We start from the raw sequence: 17,656 nt of genomic DNA, 5'->3' as shown, positions 1-17,656 counted from the left end.
TAGTATCAGGAGTCTGGGCAGCATCTCCAGCACTGCTAAGGGGTTTAATTAGATTTGAAGTAAATTTTTAAGTTAGACAACATAAAAATGGTACTGTGGTGTGGCAGAGGAAGCTGGTGTTTTTCACTGAAGAGCTTGGCAATTGTAACAGGACCACTTCATCAGCTTTCCTACTGTGATAAGACTGGTGGCTTCAACCCTGTTCTGTCCTGTCCTGCTTGCTTCTATCTCTGGACCTGAGGATGTGTGAAGCACTGGGCAGCCAGAGCTCTGCCTGGCCAGGAAACACACAGCCTATCAGGACCCCTGATTCAACCAGCGCTGATCTGGTGAACCAAATCTCATTTTTATATTGAGGTTTTAGCTTGTGATTCAGAAAACCGTAAGAGCAGCATTTTTGCCACTCACTGTTAGAGCAACTCCGAGAGCTTTGATGTCTACAGTTTGAGGAAAGTAGGTTTAAATTAGAGGCAGGGTTACCAGGGCCAGCCATGCTCAGAGCAGGGCAGTGTCACCACTGTATTGTGTATCTTTCTAGCACCCCTGAGAACCATGTGCTGGAATTTGGAAATAGAGTCAGATAAGTGCAATGTGCTGGGTTGGGTGTGAGCATCATGAGTTACGAGTAGAGGAGCATCTTAAATGACAAATGCCATTAGCAGAATGTCCTCTGTGAGTTGTACTAGCTTGCCATGAACTGGGGAAAATGCGTAGCAGGAACTTGATTCAGGGAGAGCAGCAATAGCCATTCTGTGTTCTACCTCTACCCCCATATTAAAGACCCCAAACAATATCCCGACCATGGCAGGTCTAGCCTTGAAAGTGAGGTTACTGGATCAGCAACAACAGTTCTCTAATGTATGTGAAAGAAGTATTTCAACAGGATACCCAGAATTATTTATGTACCAGGAAGGTTGGGAAAGTCATTCCTAAAGTCCCCTTTGAGAAGCTCAGGTGTGGGATTGAACCTTCCTCCAAGGTCAGGGTTGCTGTACCAGGTGTGGTTTATGGAAGGAGTGGGTCTCTGTCTTCTACCTGCATGAGGTGGTTTCTGTTTCATTTGCCTGATATGAAAGGGTCACTCCACCAGTTCTTAGTTTTTTTCAGAGGAAATGGCGCCATTCATAGTTGTAGACTGGGTGTGTCTGTAGGAGGAGGTGAGTTCAGGATCTTTCTGTGTTGCCATCTTGAACCAGAACCAACTGTTTCTTCTGATGCTATACAAAACTATTATTTGCTGACTGTAGAAACGAATTGTTGAAACCATGCATTCATATTGTTTTATTAATTTTTGATACAGGAGTTTATACAAGGAATAGAAACTTTCGGCTGTATAAATCATCAAAGATAGGAAAGCATGTGGCCTTGGAGGTCGCTGAAGATAACAAATTTTTTCCTAAAAAGTCAGAGAATGTTTCTGAAGAAAGTCAATACTTCCTCTCTTCTTTGGTCAGCAATGTCAGGTACATAAACCGTTGTGTATTCATGAGTTTTTATTAAGCAGTGAATGGCATTGTACTAAAATGTGAATTGTGTAAATTCATTCTACCTTAAGAAAAAGAAAATCAGTTATTAAAATTCTAGGTTAACTATTCTATTTTGTCCATTAACTGAAAAATAATGGAAAAGTTATTTTTTAACTGCTTAGTTTTCTCTTTATATCCTTTTATGATTTTAAATTGTATCTATTTTCTAGTTTTCCTAAAATGATTATCACTTCTATAAAGAGAATTGTATTGCATTGGAAACATAATTACTAACATCTCATTTTCTTTTCTTATATGCACTTACATACATATAATTTATACTCCTTCATTCAAGACTTACTGAATCCATTTTTCCCTTTGCTCTCATTCCTCTTTCCTCCTTTTTTCTTCATATTATTCACACTTTTAAAATGAATCAAAACTTTCAAAGTCTCTTTATTATATTTGGGGAATGCAAATATACTTCATTCTGTAGCTTCAGCAGCCTGAATGCCCCAGAGACTTCTATTTATTCTGTAGTTGAGGGGAAAGTATTTTAAGTGTTCACCAACTACTCTTTTTTTATATGGGTAGGATTGATGCTTCTGTAGACAAATGCGGTATAAATGTCCTAGAACAATTAGCTATTGAACAAAGGATCTTAGTATGGAACTATTTGAAATTTAGTTTCCTTTCTGTAGCTGTATCTCTTTAATATAATGTTACTTTGTTCTTGTATATATTTTCCACTACAGATTCTCAGATACTTTACGAATTCTTACATGTGACACATCTCAGAATAAACAAAAAGGAGTTGAATATTTTAACAGTACCAGCCCTCCAGGTAACTTTAAGAAAACAATTTCCTATGAAAATTTAAGGATAAACAAATTGTTTTGCCTTAAAACTCTTTAAGTATTTATATCTACTGATCCTTTTAAACAGCTAGGTTTCTATCCAAAATGGAAAAGGTATAAAAAATGTTTTTTTAAAGCTTATTCACTTAATTTTATGGCTTAATACGTGTTTATGGTGCTTGAAAAAAAAGCTATGAAAATAATGTAGATTGTTTATATGAAATAAACATGCATTAAAATAACAAAACTAAAAGTTCTGTTGACCACTCTGACCACTGTGAAAGATGGGTACCTGCAGTTCCCTGTTATCCCAGCAGAGCCTTTGCTGTGTCTCCAGTGTATGGAGAGCTTCCTGATTCTTTTAATGTCTGCATAGTTTTTCATGAAATCTGTATGTTCTTCATTCCTTCATGCTAAAGAACATATATGTTTAAGATTTCATGCATGAACTCTAGTAAACACTTTTATACATGTATTTTGGCTATCATTATTTATAATAGTAAAAACTAAAATAATATGAAATGTACCACAAAATGGGATTGGTCACATACAATGAAATACTCTATAGCCATTTAATTTAAATTTACAGTTGACCTTTGAACAACATGGGATTGAACTGTGTGTGCAGGTCCACTTACAAGTGGATTTTTTTCCAATAATCTGAAAAAACATTCTTTTCTCTAGCTTTATTGTAAAAATACAGTATGTAATGCATTCAAAATGATGGTATGTAATAACACACAAAATCAATTATATGTTATTGGTGAGGCTTCCAGTCAACAGTAGGCTATTAGTAAAGTTTTTGGGGAGTCAAAAATGGTATGCGAATTTTCAACTGCACAGGGTGGGGGTCAGCAACTCTAATCCCTGTGTTGTTCAAGGGACAACTGTATAAAGCCCATATAATAGGGAAAATGTCCATTAATACTGTTAGAAGAAAAAGTAGACTCTAAAATTAATATGTGGTATGATCATAAGTTTATTAAAATTGAATAACATTTCATTATATGTTTATTTTCTTCTGGTTCAACAATTATCTCTAGACATTGATTTGGAGTTTTTTTCTCATTTCTGCTTTAATATATTTTCCAAACATTCTCCAGTTATATATATATATATATATTACTTCTATAGGTGAAATATAGGCTTTAAGAAAAACAGGTTATTGTTTTTAATTTAAAAATTTTAAATTTAAACATTAAATGAGATTTTGAATAAATTATTTCAGTAGATTCTTATATGCAAAATAGAACTGGTCAGTGTCCTACAGCTAAACACCAGCAGAGAACACACCTGTAATGAGCAGGCTGAGTATTGCTGGCTGCAGTGACAGGGAGCACATACCAGAGGGAATTGGGGGCATCTCAGCACAGGGTGTTAGAAAGTGTTTATTACAGGATTCAGGCTTGAGTTCAGTTGCTTCTGAGGAGCGTCCAAGGAAGTGTGTCTTTGTTTTGAATTGGGTGCTATTGGAGACAATTCTGTGATCGAATCTTTCCTGGAAGGCAGGAGACTAAAGTTATCATTGGTAAAGCAGCAGCAGTTGCTTACGTTAGACCAGATAGTGGGGTGTTTGGTCATTTTTGTGGTTTGGAGAGAGAGAGGCCTTATCTGATGTTGAAATTCTGTGAAATAGTTTATGGTTAACTGGAGAGCACCAGGGCTGGGGTGTGAGCGTCCAGCCAGCGTGTATCAGTGCAAAGGCTTAGCTGGTCGTACTGTGCCAGCTCCCAGACAGAAGGGGCTGCTCTTCTCTTTACCACAATGAAAAAAGCAGTTGTAACGATTATAAATGGCTTAACTGAGAGGTTTGAATTTTACCTGCTTCCTTGTAGGGTAACAAATCCATAATTGACTAAAAGACTGGGTGTGTTACAAAACCCATAATTGTACTAAGGAACAGTTTAAATCAAACTCTTCAACTTTTAGCCATTATAATTTGTTATTAATTTTTCTCTCTTGCAGTGGAAAACCTTGAAGGTTTTCAGTGTTCGCCCTACCCTGAAATTGATCAATTTGTTCTTTCTTTGGTGAAAAAAAATGGCATTAAAGGAGGTAAAGATAATCTTACTGTTAATTAACTGCCACACTAGGGTAATGACACCTTTAGAAACATCATTTGCATTTTAGAAATTCGGCGTTGGAACTACTTTTTCCCAGAAGAACTACTGGTTTATGACATTTGTAAATATCGCTGGTGTGAAAACATTGGAAGAGCCCACAAGAGTAATAATATCATGTAAGTAATATTGTTTGTCATTGAGTTCTGTGTATTTAACCAAATTATTTGTAAGGTTTAAAGTGAAGAATATAAAAATTTTATTTTTTAGATTTAGTTGTAATTCAGTTGATATTGTAGTTTGTGTTTTGTAATATTTAATTTGAATATCTTTATTATCTTCTAGCAATATGATCTTTATTTGTACTTCATTTCGTTAAATAATCCTTTAGAGAGTATAGTCTTGAGAAGACAAAGGTAGCTTGAGTGGGCGAGAGGCAGGGGGTGTGGAATGAGCAGGGGCGACTGGAGGCTTGTCTCCTCTGCTGCCACCGGCCCTTGACACCTGGTGGGGTCTCATCAGAATCAAGCAAATTTGGGCAAGAAAGTACTCAGTGTTATGTTAACATGTTCAAGACAAAGAATCATATATTATAAGGGAACCAACATTTCTTGAATACTTATATGCTAGGCCCTGATTTAGGAATTTTCTTTAAAATGCCCCAGGGCAACAGGAGAGGGAGGAAAGGATAAGTAAAACCAGAAATAGAACTTGGTTATGGTTAGAATAGTGATAAAATAGAAACATAGCTCTGAGATATTTTACTCTGTTTTATTTGTCAAAATGAGACTCCTGCATATCAGGTGTACACGTCAGTCATGCGAGACATGGGACAATGACCATGAAGCTTTGCTAGAAGCTGTAGAACATGATTCAGGGCTATACTTATACAGAAGATTTGTTCAGTTTAAAAAAAAAAAAAACCTTTGAAAATTAGATGCTTTGAAAAGTACATGAAGATAAACAGAAAAACAAAGGGAAAGTTCACTCATGGCACCAGAACCGGTGATAGCTATGGTTATGATGGTCTGTCTTTCTAGTCTTTTTTTCTATGCAGAGAAGTTAACCAGATAATCATTACCCTAAAATGTGACCATCTTTTAAACAGATTCTCAGTTGCTATGTATTTCTTTCTGAAGAATTACTAGGTTATATTATGTATCCTTAAACTATTTTTTCTTAACTGTGAAATACATCACACACATGGAGTGTGTATATAATGTGTATGCACACTTTAAATGCTGAAATGACAGCTCACCCTCTCTGCCACCCCCACAAGAAACAGACCTGGACCCAACCTGAGGAGCGCCTGTGCCCCCAGCCCCAGTTTCACGGGGCCCTTGTATCTTAGTAGATTGTTCACATTGCTCTGAGGATGAAAGAAATACCTAATAGTTCTGTGTATTAATTAGTTTCAAACAACTTAATAAGTATTTATCCAACTTAGTAGCTATTTAAAAAAACTATATTCATCAATTGAAATATTTTTATTTCACTTTTTTAAATTGAGGTATATAATAGACATATTAACATTAATTTCAAGACCAACACAGTGATTTGGTATTTTGTATATAGTGTGAAATGATCATTATAAGTCTAGTTTATAGTTAATGCCCACTGCCATGCATGGTAACAGTTTTTTTTTCTTAAGATGAGAAATTTTAAGCAACTTCCAAATACACGGTACAGCTTTTAATTGTAGTCTTGGTGCTGTGTGTTACGTCCCTGTGACTAATTTATTTGTAACTGGAATTCTGTACCTCTTCACCTTTCTTAAATATAATTTCTTACTAATAGAATATGTGTCCTTTTGAACATTGTATATGCTCTTAAACCTTGAACTTAGGTTGGACACTGCCACCCCAACTGGTGCCTGTCATTCCACGTTGACATTTAAGGTACTTTTTGTCATAGCCACTGCCAAATACCCAGCTCTACAAAGATAGGGCATCACTGAGAGCAACGAGGGTGACATTATACTGAAGCTGAAGGCAAGCCAGTAGTTTGCAGGGTACAGGGGGCATGACAGACATCGAGTATCACTGTTTCCCTAGAAAAATAAATGCCTTACATTGCCAGGGGGTACTTTGGTGTACAGTTTGGGAACTGCAGCTTTAGTCTGTTAAATACAAAGTCTGTTGGAATGTTTATGGGATGATTAGACTGGCTGCGTGCATTTTTCTCTCCTGGGCATGTCCCACTGCCACATGAAATGTTAGCCATTTTACGTTTCCTTTGCTGGAGATGTGGGATGATTTTAAACTACCTAATCAAATCTAAAAAGTTTTAATTTTAGTGGTTATGGGATTGTTTAGGTTTTCTGTAACTTTTTGTTTGCTTAGTTGGTGTATTTTATATACCATTATATAGTATTATATAGGGTCTAGTATTTTGTGTTTTACCAAAATTTTCAATCTTACTGGCAAAAGTTCATAATGTATTTTTAGTATAGTCTGCATTTGTAGTTATGTCTGCCCTTAACTTCTAATAACATTTGTGTCTTTATCTTCACTTTTTGATCATTCTTGCAAGAATTTTACTAGTCTTCACATTTTGGCCTAGTTGATTTTTTAAAATGTTTGCTCTGTTACTTCTTCCTTTTATTTTATAAGGTTTATTCTATTGTTCATTTTCCAAGTTAGTGACTTCACTCATTTTGTCTTCAGCCATTCTTTTTTGTAAATAAGCATTTAAGATTCTGAATTTTCCTTTAAAGATCATTTTAGCTCTATTTTATGTATTTTAATGTATTTTTCAGTTTCATTCAGTTTTAAGCATTTTCTAATATGCATCATGATTTTTGTTTGACTCATTGGAAATTTAGATATTTTTAAGTCCCAAGTTACAGGTATCTATTAGCTATATTTTTGTTATTCTAAGTAATTTGCTTTGAGATCAGAGAATGTGTTGTGTGAACTAATACTTCTAAATTCAATAAGCTTCACATTATACCTAGCACTACCAATGTTTATAATTTTTTATATGTGATTGCAAAAATCTAATTCTAATTATTTGAAGTAATATTCATTACACCTATTAATATCAAACTTAATTTTTATGTCATTCAGATTTTACACATCCTTGGTTTTTTTGCATTTGTATCAATTATCAAAAGAATGTGTTTTTTAATCTTACCAGTAGATTTATTTATCCTTGAAGTTCTGTCAGTTTTGCTCACAAATACTAACGCTATCATAATCACCAGGTACAGGTTGAGAATTGTATCTTCCTGGGAGGAACATTGGTCAATAGACACTTTTTTGTCTAAAAGTCCATTTTATGTGATGGTTTTCTTTTGACTGGTATATATTCATTTCCATCTTTTAACTTTCCTCCACCTTTGAGAGTCTTAGGCATATCTCTTGTAAACATCATATAGCTGAATTTTCTATCCAGTCTGGCATTAAGTAATAATTCTTTTTTTTTTTTAATGTAAAGGATTTTGGTTGATCTGAAAAATGAAGTTTGGTATCAAAAATGTCATGACCCTGTATGTAAAGCAGAAAACTTCAAATCTGACTGTGAGTATTAATTTTTGCATTTGCAACAAAGTAAAAATTAGGTATCAATGTAAAATAGTTTTACTGTCTTTCTGATTCAGGTTTTCCATTACCTGCTGAAGCATGTCTCCTTTTTCTTCTCAAAGAGGTAAGTGCAGTTTTTTGGGGTTTGATACCTTGTTTTCACTTAGGAGTATGTTGTAGCAGTTGCCCCATCTCCGCAAGTAGCTGATAATATGCACTCGTTCTTTTTCACTGCTGCACAAGAAACTGCACTGATGTCTATTCAGCCGGTCCCAGACGTGCAAGAAATTTTTTTGCTTTGCAAAGTATATCAAAGTATTCAGCTCTGTGTTTCTTTAAACAGCCCTATAGAAAGAATTACTACTAGAATTGTCAAAGGGTATATGTACTCTTAATCTTGGCAGATAGTACCAGATTGCCAGACCAAAATTTTTCTTTTAAAAACTTAACTCACATTTATTGTAGAAAAAAGTTAGAAAATAGAAACAAAGAAAAATGAGAAAAACAAATCCTCACTTGTAGCTTGACCACTCAAGAGATAACTGATAAAAATGTTTTGACATGTATCTCCCAGATTTTGTGTGTGTGGTTTTTTTTTTTTTGAGTCATAGAATACAGAGAACACTTTTGTAGGCTTTTTTTCCTACTTAAACTCTCACAAATATTTGCAGTAGTATGTATTACAAGTTGCTCTCCATAAAATGATAGGAAATTAAGACTTCACAGTTCAGTAGAGCACCTATTACCCAACACTTGTGCCAACATTATTTCTACATTTTTTACCAACCTGGTAGGCAAAAAGTGGTATTTCATTCAGCCGTATTAATTTTCATTTCTTATTCATAAAGTTGAACATTTGTCAGATTTACTGATTGTATTTCTGTTATGGAGTGTCTGTAACTATCCTCTGTCTACTTTTCTATGAGGTTTTACTAGTATTTTGCAAGAATTTTTTTTTGAGTAGTCTTTTGTCATGTTATTTTCTAGACTTTTTGATTTTCAGTGTTTCTTTTTCCTACATCTGTCAGCCTTTTCATTCATAGTTAAAATAAAAGGGACCTGCTACAAGCTGAATAAGTACTGGAGCTTACATTCTAGATAATGGCCTGGTACCTATTCAATGTGATTTTTGAAAATGTCTTCTCAAACACTCATACATCCAAGACTGAAATGGCAGAAATCTCATTCTTGGTCTGTAGGAGCTGGAGATAAAATAGCTGATAAAGCCAGAGTCTCTGGTAAACTACTAGGTTAAAGGGGCTTTTAAGATAACCAAGAACAAGTTGAATTTTTAAAAATACACTGTGCTTCTAAGAGGCAGAGGACTGTGTCGTTCCTGGCTTGCTTAGGGCTCTACTTTGATGCATGTCTGTGCTTTCAGTGGACTTCTAAAAGTTACTTTTTTCCGCTCATCTAGTAATACCTCAAAAATGTCAACTAGAAAGTACTTTGGGGACAGTGTTACCACTGCGTGGACATACCTTAGTTTGATTTCTTGTTATTTAAAATATAAAAAAAGAACAGTATAATGAATACCCATGTACTGCTCACTTTGTTCTACCAATTAACATTTTGTCATTTCTGCATCTGATTTTTGTTTGTTGAATTTTAAACAATTATACCAATCAGTATTATTTGCCTGTTTTTCTACTGCATTGATCATCTTAGTTTTTTTAAGTTCTATTAATTTTTTTGACTTACAGAAATGTTGCACACAAACAAGGAACTCTCCTCTATGCCTGTCACCCAGGATTTGTGATTTGTTAACATGTAGCTACCACATTTGTTTTCTCCCTCTACTCTACACAAATGCTTTATTAACTTTGATGAATTTTGTCTTAGTCATTTCTGGCTGCTATTAACAGAATACCATAGACTGGGTGGCTTCTAAACAACACAAGTGTATTCCTGACAGATGTGGGGACTGGGTAGTCCAAGGTCAAGGCCCTGGCCGATCTGGTGTCCGGTGAGAGCCTTTTCTCTCCCTCCGTGCCCTCAGGACCTAGTCACCTCCCAGGACCATCACCCTGGGGGCTGGCGCTGCAGCCTAGGGAGCTGGGGGGACAAAGACATGCAGTACAGAACAAATCTCTTGAGTGGAAGTTGCAAGCATCAAAACCCTTAATATTTAAATTTAAAATTTTTAAGATTTAAACTTACAGTGGAGAATAAGGACACTCTTACAAAGCTATGGTAAAATTATTAAATTCAGGGAATATAATGTTGAGACAGTATTATCTAATATATAAATCATAGTCATATTTTGACAGTTGTTTCAAAACTCCTTTATAACTATTTTTTTTTCAATTCATGTTCTTAGTTTTCTCAATGCCTTATAAATACAGCAATAAATCTGTTAAGATGGGAGATACATTTTCCACTTTGCTTTCAGCTGGACTACCCACTTCTTAGAAAGCTCAGCCTACCCTTGCTCTAGCCCCGTCTGTGTATCCTGAAGAGTCCCCAGGAACTGCACACATCTCCCATTTGGATTTTTAAGAAATGTCTGAGCTACAGTGGCAGCAACATTCAAATTAGTGGACTCATGCGCATGGTGACTATGTTGGATACCATATCATCTAGCATATTCATTTTAATATCTCTTAAAGAACTAGTCTTAATTCAATATAGATGGACTATATAGTGAAATCATTTATTCTGACTAGATAACCTTTGTTTTCTAACTCTCCCTTTCTCTTTTTCACCCTTACCCCGAACTAAAGGAAGAGGACTTTATAAAACAAGATGAAACAATGAACAGTGAAACCAAGAATCCTTATAAACCGTCATCTAGTACATTGTCAAACGGTGTAATTTCTGATGCTGACTGGGATAATGGCATTGATGATACTTATTTTTCGGAAGCTACTGAAGATGTTGAATTAGCAGAAGCTGTAGAGAATGGTGTTCTTAGTTATGATAGTGGAATGGATGAAATTCCTGATGAACTCATTACAGAAGTATTACAAGACTAGCTAATTAACCGGGGGCTCTTACATAATCAGGCTGTAATTTGCCTGAGCACAGATTAAATATGTAAAAATTTAGTAAATTATGAAACCAGTTTATATCAACTAAGTCTTATCACTTTTTCCAATTCTTGTATTTTACTGAAATAAATTAGTTTTACTGAAAATTAGCTTTGATGTACTGAACTTCAGTAGAAATCTCCTTATTAACCAAAGTTAGTCGGTGTTCATATCAGCTTAATTTGGCATGTTTATGTATATTATTTTCAAATTATTTTTTCTTATTGAGGTGTAATTGATATACATAGCATATTTGTTTCAGGTATACATCATAGCGATTTGATTATTTTTATATACATTATAAAGTCCCCACAATGTCTTGTTACCGTCACCATACAAAGTTTATTGACTATATTCTCTATACTATAAATTACATCACTATGACTTATTTATAACTGGAAATTTGTACCTCTTAAACCCCTTCACCTATTTGGCCAACCTTCCCAACCCCTCCTCCTCTGGTAACCAACAATTTTGTTTCCTGTATCTGAGTTTGTTTCTGTTTTGTTTTCTCTGTTCATTTGTTTTTTAGATTCCACATATAAGTGAAATAATGTGGTATTTGTCTCTCTGACCTACTTCACTTAGCATTTAATACTCTCTAGGTCCATCCACATTGTCACAAATGGCAAGATTTCATTACTTTTTTATGGATGAATAATATTCCTTGGTGTGTGTGTATGTTTGTACACCACACATCTTTCTCCATTCATGTATCAGTGGACACATAGGGGCTTCCACAAGTTGGCTATTGTAAATGCCACAATGAACAGAGAAGTGCAGGTATCTCTTTGAATTTGTTTTCTTGCTTTCTTTGAATAAATTCCCAGAAATGGAATTGCTTGATTGTATAGTAGTTCTACTTTTAATTTTCTGAGGAACCTCCATACTGCTTTCCATAGCTGCTGCACCAATCTACATTCACATAAACTGTATTCTCCACATCCTCACCAACACTGTTATTTTTTGTCTTTTTGGTAACAGCCAGTCTGACTGGCATGAGGTGGCATTTCATTGTGGTTTTGGTTTGCATTTCCTTGATTAGTTGAGTCTTTCCATGTGCCTGTTGGCTCTCTGTGTGTCTTCTTTTGAAAAATGTCTATTCAAGTCTTCTGCCCATTTTTTTTTTATTTTTTGGTATCATTAGTATACAACTCTGCCCATTTTTAAATTGTGTTTTTTTTATATTGTGTAAGTTATTTACAGATTTTGGATACTAACCACTTATTGGATGTATCATTTGCAAATGTATTTTCGCATTGATGGTTTCCTTTGCTGTAGAAAAGCTTTTTCGTTTGACATGATCCCATTTGCTCACTAGCTTTGTTGCCTTGCCTGAGGAGACTGGCACCAAAAATCATTGCTAAGCCCAATATAGGAGCTCACTGCCTATGTGCTCTAGGAGTTTTACAGTTTCAGGCCTTACATTCAAGTCTTTAATCCATTTTGAATTTATTTTGGGGTATGGTGTCAGATACCGGTCCAGTTTGTTTTGCATGTAGCTTTCCATTTTCCCAGCACCACTTATTGAAGAGATGGTCTTTTCCCCATTGTATATTCTTGCCTCCTTTGTCATAGATTAAGTGACCATACATGTGTGGATTTTTTTCTGGGCTGTTTTATTCCCCTGATCTGTGTGTGTTTCCATGCCAGTACCATACTCTTCTGATCACTATAACTGTGTTGTATTAGTTTGAGATCAGGAAGTGTGGTACCTCTTCTGGCTTTGTTCTTTCTCAAGATTACTTTGGCTGTTGGGAGTCTTTTGTGATTTCATGCAAATTTTAGCATTTCTACTTCTGTGAAAAATGTCATTTTTATTTTGATTGGGATTGCATTGAATCTGTAGATTGCTTTGCTAGAACAATATTAATTCTTCCAACCCATGAGTATGGAATATCCAGTGGAGTTATGTTGTCTTTAGTTTCTTTCATCAGTGTCTTATTTTCAGAGAACAGGTCTTACACCTTCTTGGTTAAAATTATTCCTAGGTATTTTATTCTTTTTGATGCGACTGTAAATGGGATTTTTTTTTCTTAATTTCTCTTTCTGATAGCTCCTTAACAGTACATAGAAATGCGACATTTCTGTATGTTTTGTGTCCTGTGACTAAGGAATTCACTTACTCGAAGTTTTTTGGTAGTGTCTTTAAGATTTTCTTTATATAGTATGTCATCTGTAAATAATGAGTTTTACTTCTTCACTTCCAACTTGAATGACTTATTTCCTTTGTCTAATTGCTCTGGCTAATAAGACCTTCAGTACCATGTTGAGTAAAAGTGGCAAAACCGCACATCTTTGTGTTCCTTTTCTTAGAGGAAAAGCTTTCAGCTTTTCACTGTTGAGTATGATGTTAAGCATTTATCATGTATGGCCTTCATTATGTTGGGTACATTCCTTCTACATCTTTGTTGAGAGCTCTTAACATAAATGATGTCACGTTTTGTCAAATGTTTTTCTACATCTATTGAGGCGGTAGGATTTTTATCCTTCATTACATTGTGATGTATCGTGATGGATTTGTGGATGTTGAATAGTCCTTGCAATTCTGAAATAAATCCCACTTGATTGTGGTGTATTTCCTCTTAATGTATTGTTGAATTCAATTTGCTAATGTTTTGTTAAGCGTTTTTGCGTGCTTGTTCATCAGGGATATTGGCCTGTAATTTTCTCTTTTTTTGTAGTGTCTGTCTGGTTTTGGTATCAGGGTAATGCTGGGTTTGTAAAATGCATTTGGAAGCATTCCTTTCTGTTCAATTTTTTGGAATAATTTGAGAATAGGTAGAATTCACCTGTGAAGCCATCTAGTCCTGGAATTTTGTCTTGGGAGTTTCCAAATTACCAATTCAATTTCATTACTAGGAATGTGTCTAGACTTCTATTTCTTCATGATTCAGTCTTGGAAGGTTGTGTTTGTAGAAATTACCCATTTCTTCTAAGTTGTCCAATTTGTTGGCATATAATTATAGTCTTCTCTTATGATCCTTTGTATTTCTGTGGTGTCAGCTGAACTTCTCTTCTTTCGTTTGATTTTATTTGGGCCTTTTTTGTTTGAGTATGGCTAGAGGTCTGTCGATTTTGATTATCTTTTTAAAGAACCAGTTTTTAGTTTCATTGTTTCTGTAATTTTTTTTAGTCTTAAAATTGCTTATCTCCATTCTGATGTTTATTAACTCCTTCTTTTTTCTTCTTTTTCTAATTTCTTTAGGTATAAAGTTAAATTGTTTATTTGGGATTTTCTTGAAGTAGGCCTGTATCATTGTATACTTCCTTACCCCTTAGAACGGCTTTTGATGTATTCCATAGATTTTTGGCAAGTTGTGTTTTCATTTTCATTTGTTTCAAGGTATCTTTATTTACTATTTGATTTATTTGTTGACCCATTGGTTGTTTAGTAACACGTTTAGGCTCCACATTTTTTTGTTCCAGTTTTCTTCCTATAGTTGAATTCTAGAGTCATACCACTGTGGTCAGAAAAGACTTGATATGATTTCAGTCTTCTTTAATTTACTGAGAATTGTTTTGTTGCCTAATATGTGGTCTACCCTGGAGAATGTTCATGTGCACTTGAAAAAACTGTTTTCTGAAGTTTTGGATGAAACGTTCTCTACATATCTATTGTCCATGTGGCTTAATGTGTCATGTAAGGCCAGTGTTTCCTTACTGATATTCAGAGTGCATGGACAATCTACTCATTGATGCAAGTGGAGTATTAAAGTCGCCTCCTAGTATTTTATTACTGGCAACTTCCCCTCTTAGTTCTCTCAATATTTGCTTTGTATATTTAGGTGCTCCAAGGTTTAATGTGTAAATATTTATGAATATTATAGCCTCTTTTCAGATTGACTCCTTTAACATTGTTATGCTTTTGTTAGTCTTTGAAAGTGTTTTGTCTGATGTGAGTATTGCTATACCAGTTGTTGATTTTATGGAATATCTTTTTCCATCCCTTCACTTGCAGTCTGTGTATATCTTAAGTGTATCTCTTGTAGGTACTTTTTTAATCCATTCAGCCATCCTGTGTCTTTCAATTTGAGCATTTGGTCTATTTCAAGTAATTATTGATAAGTACTTATTGCCAGTTCATGTTTTCTGGTTGTTTTTGTAGTTCTCTGTTCCTTCTTTTCTTATCTCTTCCCTTGTGGTTTGCTGCTGTTCTTTAGTCTTATGTTTAGATTCTTATTTTTTGGTATCTTTTGTAGATTTCTGGGGTGTGGTTATGAATTCATATGTATTGACTGTGTTTAGCTTTTAAGTTGATAGCTACTTAAGTTTGAATACATCCTAAAAGTACATTTTTACTCCCCCCACTTGTTTTTTGATGTCTTATTTTACATCTTTATCCTTTAATTTTTGTAGCTATAGTACCTTGTGAGTGACACACCACCTTTACATATTTTACCTTTACATTGAGATTTATACATTTGTATTCTCTTCTTACTAATTATAATTAGCACCTATTTTTTTTCTTTTAGCTTAAAGAAGTCCCTTTAATATTTCTTGTTAAAGCCTGTCTAGTGGTGGTGAACTCTGGCTTTTGCTTGTCTGGGATGCTGTTTTGCCTTCAATTCTGGACGATAACCAGGCCAGGTAGAGAGTTTTGGTTGGAAGTTTTTCCTGTTCAGCACTTTAAATCTATCCAGATGCTTCCTTCTCCCCTGCAGCGTTTTTGCTCTCAGATCAGCTGACAGTTGTCGTCTTGGTGCGGATCTCTTTGGCTTCTTCTTGTTTGGGTCACTCACTGATTCGTGGACCTGGATGTCTCCTCTGGGTTAGGAATGTTTCAGCCATAATCTCTTCAACTAAGTTTTCTGCCCTTCTTTCTTCTTCTGGGGCTCCTATGCTTTAATACACTTGACGTCCCAGAGGCCCCTTAATCTATCTTTTTGCCTTCCAGATCACTGATCCATTCTTCTTTGTCACGTACCCTGCTGTGGAGTCCTTTTAGTGTATTTTTCTGTTCAGTTTATTGTATTCTTCAGCTCTGGGACTCTTGGTTCTTATGCCCTGTTGAAATTCTCTGTGTGTTCATTCATTCTTCCAAGTTCAGTGAGCATCACTTTGAACTCTTTAAGGTAATTTACTTACCTCTGTTTTGTAAGGGTTTTGTTTTCCAGGTTTTTATCTTCTTCCATTTGGAACCTATTCTTCTATCTTTTCATTTTGTTTAACTTTATGTTTGTTTCTATAAATTAAGTGGAACAGTTACTTCCTAGTCCTGAAGGAGTGGCCTTGTGTGGGAGTGTCCCACGGTGGCTGCAAGCCTGGTTTGAACTGTCTGGAGAGGCCAGGATTGCCCTGGTGGGATGGCTGGAGCAGGCGCAGTCTGACCTGACCGGGGCTGCTAGAACTGGAGAGGGGGAGGGCTGCGGAGTCTCAGCGCATGGCATGCTGGGGTGTTTCTGGCGGGACAGCAGGAGCTGGTGTGGACTAGGACCCGTGGCTCACTGGGGCAGCCCTCACAGAGGGGCTAGAGCACTTGGACCCTGCTCCGATCTGCATTATCAAGGTGGACAAGGAGCATAATGCTACTCGCTGGCATTGCCGGCACCGCTGACGTGGGAGAGAGTTCCAGCAATTCCACCACCATGTGGCAGATGCTGTAAGGTTAGTGAATGTGTTTCATTCATTATTATAGTTTAGTTGCCTTTTAAGCGATTGTTTTTTGTTTGTTTTTGCTGTGCCCCAGGGTATGTGAGTCTGCACATGACCCCTCACTGATATCCCTTCCCTACTGTCTGTCATTGCTTTGGGGTGGGGTTCCCCCTCATCACTTTATCTGCCTCTTCCCCTTTGCTTTGTAAATCCCTAGTTGGCTGCACAGAAGCTGGTCAGTCAGTCCACAGATGTTCTTCAGGAGGAGATGTAGCACGGTAGGTGCAGTTTGCTGTGTCTACCAGGAGGTGAGTTCAGGATCTTTCTATGGTGTGCCTGGGACTGCCTCACCCACCCATTCAGGGTAAAATTGTGATGGCCTCTCAAACTACTATACAAACTAATGCCACTTAACCTTTTTCAGTCATTTAATTTGAATGACCAAGTAATGTTAAATTCTGACAGGGCCACACAACCAGCAAAACTGAAAAGGTTGCTGCAACAGTAAGAAATGTCCAACCCAAATAAAGTTTGGTTTTTTCTCTCTGGTCTCCTTTGTGGAAAACTGAAGTAAAAATAGCTACCCTTCTAAGTTTTCAAAAACAGTTTTTATTTATAAAAGTACAGTTTCAGAAGGCAATCGGCAGAAACATGAGACTGGTCAGGTAGGCACAGTTTAGTAGACTGGACTGTCTCCTACTCAAGGAGCTTTTCTAATTGATGGTTGATATTTTGCAGATGACTTTCCGCTCCCAAGAGGGTTCTTGCTTTGAACAACATAGCTGGAAGGCTGGACGAATCATACTGTTAAAGGAAAATTACATAACAGGTATAAAAACTCTATCTACATTTTATATAGCTCAGTGTTTTGGGCAGTTTTTAATCTTTCCATAAACTATTCCTTTCAGTTTAAAAAAAAATTAGGACCATTAAGGAAATGGTTTAACTCCATTTCTTTATTTAAGGTTGCAAGTGAACTAACTGCTCTATAAAGCTTGAGTTGATCTCGTCTTCTGGGATGAGAACTGAGGCGTTTGAATTATTTAAAAGTCATGTCTGGTAGCGACCAACACTTGGCTTGGACAAGTCTGCTAGAGCTCTGGGGTCTGCTTGGCCTCATGCCTA

At 35.9% G+C, this 17,656-nt stretch overlaps 2 protein-coding genes across 16 annotated transcripts in view; one reads left to right on the top strand and one right to left on the bottom strand.

Moving 5' to 3' along the window:
* PRIMPOL (primase and DNA directed polymerase) overlaps window positions 1-17,656 on the top strand; it is a 42,230-nt gene that overhangs the window by 17,354 nt on the left and 7,220 nt on the right. For 9 of the 13 annotated variants that reach the window (XM_073219172.1, XM_073219171.1, XM_073219169.1 and 6 more), the window contains 7 exons: window positions 1,301-1,463; window positions 2,222-2,310; window positions 4,289-4,378; window positions 4,454-4,562; window positions 7,822-7,904; window positions 7,985-8,031; window positions 10,631-17,360. In XM_073219172.1, the coding sequence (XP_073075273.1) occupies window positions 1,301-1,463; window positions 2,222-2,310; window positions 4,289-4,378; window positions 4,454-4,562; window positions 7,822-7,904; window positions 7,985-8,031; window positions 10,631-10,882 (833 nt within the window). In that variant the 3' untranslated portion in view covers window positions 10,883-17,360. Of the gene's footprint in view, window positions 1-1,300; window positions 1,464-2,221; window positions 2,311-4,288; window positions 4,379-4,453; window positions 4,563-7,821; window positions 7,905-7,984; window positions 17,361-17,656 lie in introns of those variants that run through there. The other 4 variants (XM_073219170.1, XM_073219164.1, XM_073219168.1 and 1 more) reach the window with 4 other exon arrangements.
* The window catches only part of CENPU (centromere protein U), a 25,249-nt gene continuing 24,710 nt past the window's right edge, over window positions 17,118-17,656 (bottom strand). For all 3 annotated transcript variants that reach the window (XM_036996566.2, XM_036996561.2, XM_073219174.1), the window contains one exon: window positions 17,118-17,335. In XM_036996566.2, coding sequence (XP_036852461.2) covers window positions 17,245-17,335 — 91 coding nt within the window. In that variant the 3' untranslated portion in view covers window positions 17,118-17,244. The remainder of the gene's footprint in view (window positions 17,336-17,656) is intronic.

The sequence above is a fragment of the Manis javanica genome, chromosome 12 (assembly GCF_040802235.1).
Source record: "Manis javanica isolate MJ-LG chromosome 12, MJ_LKY, whole genome shotgun sequence".
Lineage (NCBI taxonomy): Eukaryota > Metazoa > Chordata > Mammalia > Pholidota > Manidae > Manis > Manis javanica.
This window is presented reverse-complemented; position numbering and strand designations above follow the sequence as displayed.